Below are 12,529 nucleotides of genomic sequence, written 5' to 3' on the forward strand. Positions count from 1 at the left end.
GAACCTATTCGCGATTGGAGGTTTTTTTTAACACATACCACAAATGCACCAGATCGTATAAGATATTCCGGTAAGGTTTAGCTAGGCCTCCGTCAGCAGACCCCAAAAACACGCGTACTGTTACTAAGAGAGAGAACTTGAGTAAGAAGTTATTGAGCAGTTATGTAAAGACAAGCTACACAGAGTTCCACGGTGGGAGTGTTCAGATAAAACTGGCGCGACAGCAAACATGAGATAAAGACATACAAGACAGAGAGAGAGAGAGAGAGAGAGAGAGAGAGAGAGAGAGAGAGAGGGAAAGAGAGAGAGAGGAGGAATACAACCAAACGCTTTTAGACTTCCAAGTTTACCATGAACAATGTTCTTCAAACATAACACACATTTAAGAAGAAAACAAGACCATACACACACATACGACAACAACACATACAAAATGCAAAATTAAAATAAAAATAAAGCTGCTAAACCCATACCTTTAGATAAGTTGTTCATTGGCAGTTCCAATATGGCCGACGGAAGGTGAAGGAGGTAGTAATTTAGTCGTTTTTTGCCGTCAGTTTGCCGAAAAACAGGCAGCAAGAGGGAAAACTTTTGGGACCGACCGAAAAGCGTTGGCCTGACAGGTAAAGCTAAGATGTTGAATCACTCTGATTTGTAGATATTGTAGCACAATGAGCCGCGAATGTTGTCCTGAGTTTGCACGCGCGCGTGTGTGTGTGTGTATGTGTATGCGTGTGTTGTCGAAATGTCCCCCGTCAAAACGCCGAAGACTCCGTTTGTGTTGCATTTCTTGCGCTCGTCAAAGCCTAGTCTAGACGCTTCGTTGCCATCGAGTTCGTTGTTGAAGTTTGTCCATCAAATTCGGTTAGTTATTGCCCTCCTTGAACAATTGAACGCCATTCAATCATGCTCGGTTACGTATTAAAAAAAAACAACAAAGCAATAAGTAAAGTATAACAGATAGTTAATAAATAGTGCAACACACCAGGATAGCGATGATAGCAGTGTGTACCCGACAAATGGCGGAACAGCAAACTAATCTATTGCTCTTAATAAAACAAAAACGAAACAGTAGCGATTCAATTTTTTAAACAATATAAAACCAAACTCATGTAGCAAAAGAAAACATACCAAATGCATATAGACAAACACACAGGGCGCCGGTTAGAATGGGCGTCGTGGATAAGGTTTGAAGTAATTTAATCGTAATCGGTCTAGGAATGCCTCTTTAGAGCGTGAGTTTTCACCTACAATCGATGGCATAAGGGTGTCTTTTGTTTATTTATTTCATTTGTTATTGGAAGCAAGTTCCAAGATAAATTAAAATTACCATATTTTTAGCAGTGGATAATATCAAACTAATGAGGTTCAAAATCATATACCATGATTGAAAAGTTTTTAAGTTCTCACTTGTCTAACCACACTTACGTTTATTTACATCCTTTATCCCAATTTAACCTCAACGATGCGAACCGAGACAAAAAATGCATAACGATCGGAGCTAATGCGGTTTTGAATTCGCCACAACAAGAGAGATAGAACGAGCATGAGCAGCAAACCAATTGCAAGTTGTAGTAAACATTTGAGCTGTATGTATAAATTTTTAAAAAATTACACAACACAAAATCTAAACTAGGAACGCGATCACGTTTTGCGTAGCTACCGAAAACGGCCATTGAGTGGAGTTAAGCAGTAATTGAACGGAAGGCACGAAAGCTACCACGGAAAGGACATGAAACATACACACACACACTTTCCTACGCAGAAACACACTCACACACATACACGTACATGGCACACGAGATCAAATAAAAGCAGTGTGAAGGAAGGTGGGAAACAAGTTAAGTATCGGAAGTGAAGATAGCAGAGTTATATACTGAAGTAATTAATTGTTGACAAATGGGATCTTCAGGCGTAGTATGTTGCGTTTGCTGTCGCGTTTTTAAATATAATAAGAATGAAAAAGAAACACCCAAAAAAACACATAAGACAGAACAAAACTGAATAAACAAAGAGAAAAAAAAACGGAGGAAAAAAGAAAATCAATGAAATAATGCGACATAAATAACAATGAAGAAACAAAACCTTTTTTGTTAACTATTATACATATATAGATTTGATTTTATATATATACCTATATATCATTCTCATTACAAAGCATATATAGAATAAAAATAAACTGATTCTAAAGGAAATGCACGAAGCTTTTACTCCTTTCGTGTAATTCGGAAAGAAATGAAATCCGTTCATCCGTTAACAAGCAACCAATCATTAGACAAGGGTATGTATTTATGGAAGGCATGAGAGGTTTATGTTAGTACACCATAAATTGTTTTACCCTGTTACTGCAAGGAATGAAAATTTAATCAATAAACTTCATAATTTTTGGTTAAACGTATTAATAATAGTAGTAAAAGAACATGAAACGCTGCATTAGCGCTTCACAAAGTCTGTATAAACGCTGCAATACCTTTGCATGATTGTTCTGGGAGCACTGCTTTGGAGCTGCAGGAGAGCTGAATGAGCACGACATTAGCGTTTCAGGAAGGATGCAACAACGCTCCAGACTGAAGCGCGAAGCCTCTAGGATTGGATTGCTGATCAATGCGACGAAGACAAAGTACCTGCTTGCCGGAGGCTCTGACCGTACTAGGGCCATGCTGGGAAGCAGCGTATCGGTCGACGGCGATGATCTCGAGGTAGTAGAGGAGTTCTGCTACCTCGGTACGATCATAACTTCGGACAACAACGTAAGCAGCGAAATCCGAAGGCGCATTGTTCAGGGGAATCGTGCCTACTACGGGCTCCACAAACTCCTACGATCCAGAAACCTTCTCCTGCGCACGAAATGCACAATATACCGTACATTGATACGGCCGGCTGTCCTCTATGGTCATGAGTCTTGGACCATGCTCACAGAGGATGCCAATGCACTCGGTGTTTTCGAACGCCGTGTGCTAAGGACGATCTTTGGCGGTATCTTGGAGCACGACGGGTGGAGGAGGAGAATGAACCACGAGCTTGCTGAGCTGTTTGGGGGACCTGACATCCTCACGGTGGCGAAGGCCGGAAGGATACGCTGGTTGGGGCACGTCATGAGGATGCCGGACTCGTGCCCCACCAAAAAGGTCCTCGTCGGCGACCCGTTCGGCACGAGACGCAGAGGAGCGCAGCGAGCCCGTTGGCTGGATCAGGTGGAGCAGAACCTATCGGAGATCGGGTGCAGCAGAGGATGGAGAGCGGCAGCCCTGGATCGAGTTTCCTGGAAACGTATTGGTGACCAGGCCATGTCAGCACGACGTGCTCAACAATAAGAGCGGGCCAAAGAAGAAGCAACAACGCTCCACGGTTTATTTTATACCTAAATCTAACTTCGTCCTTCTCATACGGATGAAGGGGCTTTGGTAGGCCATCAGCACAAGTGTTGTAAACCGACATTATTTTAAGGCACCAAATTTTAAACTACACAGTCACTCACTGTGCTAAATGTTTCGCTATTTTTTCCACCAGATGGCGCAGAAAACGAAATTGACAACATTTGAGTTAAAATGTAAACAAACGAATTTTAACTCACTCATCACCAGAAAGAAATCTACGATTAGCTTGGATATGGAAAGAAACGACGTAATTATACATTTAATTTGCATCTCATGAAAATTTGCATTCAAAGACATTTTGCTTTTTTTTCCTCACCAAATTCAATCCAGTTTCGACAGAAACTGACGCCGAAAATGTGGAAGCGCGAGGAAGTGCTCATGTTGCTCGATATCTACGAAGCAACATTTCTGCAATCAAGCAATGAAAGTGAGGACGAGCTATGGAACACCGTGTCGCTAAAGCTGAACGAACAGGAAATCCAAGCGTCTCCAGCGCACTGTAAAAGCAAATGGAATTTACTGTACAAGGCGTACATGGCCAATCCCGACAGTCAGGGTGCTTTCTTCAAGAAAGTGAAGCAAATAGTGGAAGTTTTTGCGAAAATGGAAGCAATCGATGAAATAGAAGAAGCAGAACTGTTTAAGGAAGAAAGACTTGATGCTGTTAGTGAGGAAGAGGTTGAAAATTCGGAAGCCCCACAAATAAACTCCGATTCTTTTACGGTGGAAAGAGTCACAGAATCACCGACCATCACTGAAACTGTGGGTGTCCACACGTTAATCGAAAAGTTATGTCGCAAGATCGATGCCCTTACCGAGATACAGTGCCGACAAGAAGTACAATTAGAAGAGGTTTACAAAATGCAAAGAGCTAATCAAAATCATTTATTGGAAATCAAGAAACATCTAAATATACTTTAAGATAAGATAAACGTAAAACTAATGTTAACATCACATCTGCTCATACGGTTCGTCCTTGAAGTAAAGCGAGTTACCATCAGACTGGTAAATGACCTCCGTATCGCCAATGACATTCGGAAGTACTTGAGCTGATGAAGAATCTATTAAATGGAAGGAATGGGGATAAGAAACTTTTTACCAATTGATATTAGCACAACTACCTACCCGATCCTTGCCGACTAGACTCTCCCGCTTGCATAGGATCGTGGGATTCATCCGAATGCTGACGCTCGGATATCATGTTCTAGAATGAGGAGATAAAGAGAAACGTATAAGTAAGAAACACTCGGTAGGATAATAAACGTTCACGTCAGGTCGGTTTCGATACTTGCTTCCTTGTACTTGCTCAGGTAAAGCTTCAGCGGCTCAATATAGTTTTCAAAACCTAGCGCATACATGGCACAAAGAATGTCCTCTCCGTTAATGGTTTTTCGCTTTTCCATGTGGCACCGATCGCTCGCCTCGGATGTAATGAACGATATAAACTCGGATACACATTCCTGGATACATTCGCGTGCTTCTTTGGCAATTTTCCCATTGGATGGAACGGATTTCTTCATGATTTTGGTAATGTTTGCAATGGGAAGGAAGCGGTCTTGTTCTCGTAGCGGAGTTCCAACCTTCAGCAGTTGTTCACCACCGGAATCATCCGAATGGCTACCGTCTGCAAGAATGAAGAAGATAACGTTGTTAGTTTAGAGCAAGTCATCCCATATCTAAGATTTGTCTTACCCATGTCGTCTTGCATTTTGTGGATAATTTATTAAAATTACAGCAGGAAGCAATTCGAAATCCTATGCAGGCAACTTCTTCCCAGAATATGTGCGACGCTGTTTATATCGAATATCAAAACAAAGCCTTCAACAACACAACTTTGACGGCAAAAACGATAAGATGCACACCGTTGGCTGTGGACGATTGTTGGTACCGGCGACGATGAAAACGTTCTTCTCGTTTCTTTACTTTAGAACCAGATTTCACAATGTTGAGGAAGTTTCCGTCCGCATTAATTTATCACCGTTCCTAAGGTCCAGGACGTATTTTTTATTATACCTATTGGTTTTTCTAAGTTTGCGCGAACCCTACACTTATCGCAGTTTCATATACGCTTGAAGTTTTGAACCGTGTTTAATAAACTCCGGAAAACAATGACAGCGAATGGAACCAACACATGCACGGAACTAACCTCCGACCGTATGACAGACTCATCATTTGCAAAACAAGTAGAAAAGAACGAGGAAACGCAGAAGGATAGAAAAACCCGCGTGGAATGGCGTCCGTCGAAACAAAACCAAAATCGGTTGAACCAGCAGCGGAAGATGTGGATGAAAAGGAAGAGGTGGACGACGAGGTAGCGGACGAAAATGTGCCCGCCGGAAAGAAGAAGAAAAAGCGCTCCAGGAAGCCCAAGAAAACTGGTAAGCGGCAAAGAGAGACGTTGTGCGGGTGGCCTGTGGTCTGAGGGTAGCTGTAAAAGGTTTGAAGGGTTGATTTGGTTTGGCTAATAACATTAACGAATCGTTATTTATAATACAAATAATATATTAAAGGCCCTCGAAGCGAACGTTTCCTTGTGTACACAAAGTTTGAGGTTAGGTGTCGATCGATTTGTTATTGTCAAAAGCCAAAAGCCTGCTCTCCGGAACACCGGTCCGTGTTTTAGTCGAATATTTGAATACACTCTTCTGATTGCAGCTGCCGATCAAGCGGACGACGATGCATTGCGTGAAGCGCTAGCGGAACGGCAAGCCGAAGACAGGAAACAGGTTGCAGCTGCCGAGAAAGCGGCCAAAGAACAGGCCAAGAAGAATCAAAAAGCAGCTGCAGCAGCGGCTCAGACTCAAGCCGATGGTGAAGCTGGTGAAGAGGAGGAGGGTGATGAAGAAGAAGACGGCACAGGTGCTACAGGAGCTGATGGCAAGAAAAAGCGAAAGAAGCGAAACAAGAAGAAGGCTCCGGCAAACACGCTGGTGGCACCGTCGGTTCCGATCTCGGAGCAGTTTGCCGACGGTAAGTTCCCAGAGGGACAAATAATGCAGTATCCGGATTCGACCACTGCAAAGGATCGGTTTACGAACGAAGAGAAACGAGCGCTCGATCGCATGCACCTGGACATTTACAACGAGCTGAGGCAGGCCGCCGAAGCACACAGACAAACGCGTCAGTATATGCAAAAATGGATAAAACCGGGCATGACGATGATCGAGATTTGCGAGGAGCTGGAAAATACAGCCCGCCGTTTGATCGGGGAAAATGGGCTCGAGGCAGGGTTAGCCTTTCCGACTGGATGCTCGAGGAATCACTGTGCGGCCCATTACACGCCGAACGCTGGCGATCCGACTGTGCTGCTGTATGACGATGTAACCAAGATCGACTTTGGAACGCACATCAAGGGACGCATCATTGACTGTGCGTTTACGCTGTCGTTCAATCCAAAGTACGATAAGCTGCTGGAGGCGGTGAAGGAAGCCACGGAGACGGGCATCCGGGAGGCGGGCATTGACGTGAGGCTGTGCGACATTGGTGCGGCCATCCAGGAGGTGATGGAATCGTACGAAGTGGAGCTGGACGGCAAAACGTACCAGGTGAAAGCCATCCGGAACCTGAACGGTCACTCGATTAGCCCGTACCGGATCCATGCCGGCAAGACGGTACCAATCGTGAAAGGGGGCGAAACGACGCGTATGGAGGAGAATGAATTCTACGCAATCGAAACGTTTGGTTCGACCGGACGTGGTCTGGTGCACGACGACATGGACTGTTCGCACTACATGAAGGACTTTGATGCTCCGAAAGTGCCACTACGGCTCCAATCGTCCAAGCAGCTGTTGGGTCTTATTAACCGCAACTTCGGTACGTTAGCGTTCTGCAAACGGTGGCTGGACCGGGCCGGTGCCACCAAGTACCAGATGGCGCTGAAGGATCTGTGCGACAAGGGCATTGTGGAAGCGTACCCACCGTTGTGTGATGTGAAGGGAAGCTACACAGCACAGTACGAGCATACAATTATGCTGCGACCTACCTGCAAGGAAGTCGTTTCCCGTGGCGATGATTACTGAAGCGGATGCATATCTGTTGCCGGGATTCGTGTGTAGATGATCAAGTATTCGCAAGCAAATGAATCCCTTGATGGGGATGCAAAAAAACAAACCAACGTTGGAATAACTGTTTTACTTTTGGTAAAATTTTCTACAATCATCTAGGAACTTCGTCGACATCTCATGCTCAGTCAGCCAACCGTGCTGGATGTCATCATTATTCTGTTGTAATAAAAGCGAACTCATTCTGCTACAAAACAAAATGTGGTGGACGTAGTATTACAAACAAGATGACATACATACGAGAAGAAAGCAAGAAAATGAAGGAGGAAAGCTGATTGATGTATAGACACTGGACGCTTTAAAAGCCATGTGATCAACATCGGACAACTAATTCTGCTTGACATTAAGCAGATCGGCTAGAAAATATCGTTATACAAGAATCATCAATAGACTAGGTCTTAGGATTCTTCAGCCATTACTTCCGATGAACGATTGACGGCAATAGGCATTGAGAACTCTACGGAAATTGAGCTAGCTCAGGTAAGGTGCTTTGAAAGATTTTCACCATTCTGTCCAGCTTCTGGGAAATAATGATATGAAAACCATCATCGATGTCTGGAACCGTTGAACCCGATGACAATGGATATCTAGGCATTTAGACCACTTGAAGTACTGCAATTTGCAGATGATCAGCAACATTCAATGTCCCTACAGTAGACCTAAGACCACAGAGTGGATGAGATGTTCAACTAATGTTACTCTGGCGAAGTGGAAGAAGTGAAACATGCAGTTCGTAATGAAGAAGACTGATTTCAAACACCTTGAACCTAGTGATCTCCAGTCATCCTAGAATTTGGTGCGAATAAGCATGTGAATTACTACACCAGAATGGTATAACATGCTTAACCCATCAGTATTCATCATTACACTCAGAATACAGCCGTACGATATGATCGTAATTATATACGGATGTAACGAAGCAAATGAATTAATAGAATTCAAACCATGCCCTTTCGCGATCCTCGCAATCAGTTCTCACTTCCCGTCCCATCACACCCAGTACCTTTGTAGTCGTGTGCTAGCGCAGTATCGCCACGCACACGTACACGATCGATGAACATTACTCATCGTATCGATCCGCAACCCCGTAAGGTTAGACGCGCTGAAAGTTGTCAATGAAAATTCACACGTTTGCTGCTGGGCCGGATAAAGGAGGAGGAGTTCTTGAACCGGGACGACAACCTGAACCTCCTCCCGGGCTGTGAGACGCAATGCATGTGTCGCCGCAGAAACGGTTACAGTGCGAAGGCAGAAAGCGCTAGTGGGCGATCGTTGAAATCGTGGGGTGCACCGCGGCGGACGGCACACCGCCAGTTCGTGTGGGGCCGTTGCGATTCGTTTCGCACGCGGTACGTGATTTAGGTAGCAGATAAGTCGCGGCCGTTGTTGATTTCTTTCGATTTTGCCTTCATACGCTCTTCGCCAGCACCCGTGTGCATACCGGGGTGCCTATACGATGTTGCCGCGGCGAGGTTAGAAAATGGAATGGAATACGTTGGCCTGCACGGGTGTGAGAAGGATCGTGCGAACGGGACAGGTCGGTCCGTTACGTCAACGTCAACCTGGACTTCTGGCATCGCGATTGTAGTTCGGAATTCGGACTTGCTTTACCATCCAGAATGTCTGCAATGCGCAAAAAACAGTCGTGCGATCGAACGTAAAGAGCAGCCCCGTACAGTTGTGCGCTTCGCGAAGCGGATCGATCGACGGCACCGTGGACATGTCGTTACCGCCGCGCTTACGGTTCCACATTACGTAATCGATGTAATGACATAAAAATTCATGAAGTCAAGAAGTTACCCAGTGCCGGTCGACAAACCGGTGATCTTGGGACGCCGGGCCCCAAACGACAAGGTAAGCGAGCGCGCCGGGAGACGGAGCGGCGGTGGGAAAGGGGGTGGTAAACTGGTTACCTAAGGAGACCCTCCAGTTTTATGGACTTGCCGGAGGTTTTTGCTCTTTCTCTCCTCGCTCTTACTGTCCGCGGAGTTTTGGTTTTTGTTTTCTTGCGTTTTTTTTTTGCAACTTTCAATCGAATCAATTCCGCACAGTTTTTTTTTTCTACCGTGGAGGTACCAATTGTAGTGGGTTTTGACGCTTTTTTTTGTTGATGTTGAAGCAACACTCACCGTGCAGCTAGAGCGAAGGACTGCCAAAATTCAAACACTTCAGTAAATGGGAGGCCAAACGTGGACCTACGACGTCTGGCCGTAGTCACATACTTAACGCGACAGCTGGCCGCATGTTTGAATGAAGACGAAGTTTTGAGTGAAAGGAAGCCTCCCAGCATTACTCCGTCCACCAGGGAGCGTGACATTCGCCCGAACTCGTCATGGTGAAGGTTGTAGGCTTCCAAGGTACGACGGCGTGGACTCGTAACGCGGTTCGTTTTGCTTAAACGCAGCAGAGGTTCCACCGCTGGGTCACGCAAAGTTCCTTCTAGCAACAAGGATACACAACATCGCATGTGACCATGGAAGGATCTCCCCGCTTTGAATTTCGTAACGTAGGAAGCTTGCAAAAGCGCACCGGAATGCATACGCTGTTTGGTTTACGCCGGAGAATTCGTGCAAAACGCGAAGGTCATTGTAGATAGACTTTGGAACTTAACGTTCTTCGTACTTGACAATTGACGAGGGCCGTGCAATATTTTCTAATCGCTTACTTCTCTTCTCTTGTAGGGGACCTACAAGTGCTGCGCGTACCTTCAGGTTATCTTATTATCATCCTGGATTTAACCCAGTTTTGGAGCAGATTATCGCAGCAACCCATTGCCACGCTCCTGACGCGTTGCACACCGTGCTCCACCTGCAAAAAATCCTTCAAACTTTGTAACGATGTACCGAGCTTGGACCATGAATGAATGAACTACGGTTTCGTTCGTGACTTTACAGAAAAATAATCGCTCCATATCGCTCGGCATCTTTTATCCGATCCCTTGAATGAAGGTTTGTTTTCATTTCCGTTCGTCTTGTTGCTCGCCCGAACGGCCAACGGATGATAAGCGTAAAGCGTTTGCGTGTGGATGAGATAAAGTAAAAGGAGAACGGAGACCGCGTGGTCGCCGTCGTTGCACATCTAAAGAGGGCGAACCCGGCATCGGTAAATGACGTGGGGAAGCGACCCGCTCGGCTGTGCCATGTGATTTTTCGTGCTTTTCCACGAGCGCTCCCCCCAGTATATGCCGGCTGCAATGAGCATGAGTGCGTGAGTTCTACCGGCCGTGGTTCGGCGCAACTTCCATAAACGCATGTGCGGCGAAATAGCAACATTGTTGCGTTTCGATCAGCAAGTCAACGTTATCAAATGGTGTTTGTGTGTGTTTGTGTGCGTGATAATCTTATCATAAATATCAGCAAGTAACGGCGCACTAAGTCCGCACCAGTCGGCAAGTCGACGATTAGTCGACTGGGGCGAAAAGTTACCAGTAGCAACATATGGTTTGAGTTGAAGCCGTTACCAATCGGCGTATGGCCACCGTTCGCTCTCGGCAGACATAGAGCTCACTCTCGTGAAGTTGAGTTGCTCCCACTTTTTTACGTTTTTGGGGAGCATGTTTTATGCTTACAGGGTTTGCCACGTGCATGTCATAAGCATTTTTAATGCAAATTCTCGTAATATTTTTGTAGTTTCTGGTAAAAGCTTAAAATCAATAAACCGACAAATAACGAAGTTATGCCCCCAAAAATAAATGGATCGCCTTAATGTTCAACTTTCCAATTCGGTTTTCTGTTTCTTAAACACAGTATTTCTAGGAGACCTGTGAACCGGTGGACTTATTTTTCCCCAGATGTTCTGCCAGATGTATAACATTATAAATTTATTCACACAATATTTTTCTATTCTACAATTTTGATAATCCGAACAGCTGCGGACCGGCCGCTTACTGGTTAAACAATTTCCACTGATAATATATACTTTATTTTCAAACGCATTGCTCTATCATCATGACATATATCATGCCCAAAATCGCTCTTTCGACTTTAAACGTTCACTATTTTGTCATAAATTCAAAGTTTCGAAATTTGTGTCTAGATATGCTAGGATTTTATAGTTTTCTTAACCGCTACAACAACATCCCTTTCCAGTATATAGACTACCTTACCTCAAATTACCTTTCCAGCGTATGAACTAGTTTTAAAACCCTTAAAATACGTTTTATTGTCGAGCTTCTGAGTGAATATCTTCCCCTTATTATCAATATCAAAAGTAGACATGGAACTAGAATAGTTATAGGCAAAAGGGAACAACAGATTGCTTTTTATATGACTTTTGCAACATTCATCAAATTAAATCTTATGTACAGTCTTTTCCCGAGTTACGCGAATAATGTGTGCCAGAGAAATTCGCTTACCTCGAGTTTTCGCGTAACTCGAATTCCCTTTATAATATCATTTATATTCAGCATTTCTTCTTATACACGTTACGAAGCACATTAAGAGTTGATATTTTTAAGTTTACTTCGACAGTTAGAGTGAATTTTTACCAAAATTATTGTTTTTAATATAAAAATGTAACGTAATGTTTGGGAAAATTTTAAATTTATCAAATAAAAAACACAATTCCGCAAACAAAATTACACGAATTGTCAAAATTGTGAGATTCGTGTATCACGAATTTGCGTAACTTAGGAAATGGCTGCATTAAACATTAAATTAAATCTTTGGAACAATCATACAACACGAATACAATTTTTACACTACTATACAACAATTTTAAAATCAGTTATTGTAGACTGATTTTCACGTAAAATCACATTGCAGATCAGCTGATTAATTGCTCACTCCGCGTCTCCTTGTAGCGATCTGTGGAAAACCCTGTCTCGCTGTGGAGCTCACCATCTCACGCACCGTCGCAGCATATTCTCATGCGTGCCGCGCTCCGTACTACGGCTGCACTATACTACTTCAAACGGCTACTCTCAACCACCTGGCGCGTGGGTCGCCACCGTAGTAGTCACTCAGCAGCGCGCAACCTCCGTTCGGCGAAACTCGTGATTCCTCAAGGCACAGCTCGCAAACGCTGCGAATCGCGCGAGAAGAGTTGCGTTTGATCACTCAACCAGAACGGTGTTGTGTGGTGTTGCGCCTT

General features: G+C 44.3%; 3 protein-coding genes across 3 annotated transcripts; 2 read left to right on the forward strand and 1 right to left on the reverse strand.

Annotated features, from left to right (window-relative positions):
* Positions 1-3,650: 3,650 nt before the first annotated feature.
* On the forward strand, positions 3,651-4,298 carry LOC128712479 (uncharacterized). The gene has a single exon (XM_053807371.1). The coding sequence runs from the start codon at positions 3,651-3,653 to the stop codon at positions 4,296-4,298; it is 648 nt and encodes a 215-aa protein (XP_053663346.1).
* Positions 4,299-4,328: 30 nt separating this feature from the next.
* On the reverse strand, positions 4,329-5,085 carry LOC128712014 (uncharacterized). Its single transcript, XM_053806908.1, has 4 exons — positions 5,070-5,085; positions 4,670-5,001; positions 4,503-4,581; positions 4,329-4,438 (listed from the first exon to the last, which is right to left on the reverse strand). The coding sequence occupies exons 1-4, from the start codon at positions 5,083-5,085 to the stop codon at positions 4,329-4,331; spliced, it is 537 nt and encodes a 178-aa protein (XP_053662883.1).
* A 522-nt stretch (positions 5,086-5,607) lies between these two features.
* Positions 5,608-7,396, forward strand: LOC128710739 (methionine aminopeptidase 2). Its single transcript, XM_053805595.1, has 2 exons — positions 5,608-5,755; positions 6,033-7,396. Exons 1-2 carry the CDS (start codon positions 5,608-5,610, stop codon positions 7,394-7,396), a joined length of 1,512 nt encoding a protein of 503 aa, XP_053661570.1.
* Positions 7,397-12,529: the final 5,133 nt, after the last annotated feature.

This window comes from Anopheles marshallii, chromosome 3, assembly GCF_943734725.1.
Source record: "Anopheles marshallii chromosome 3, idAnoMarsDA_429_01, whole genome shotgun sequence".
In the NCBI taxonomy this organism is placed as follows: Eukaryota; Metazoa; Arthropoda; class Insecta; order Diptera; family Culicidae; genus Anopheles; species Anopheles marshallii.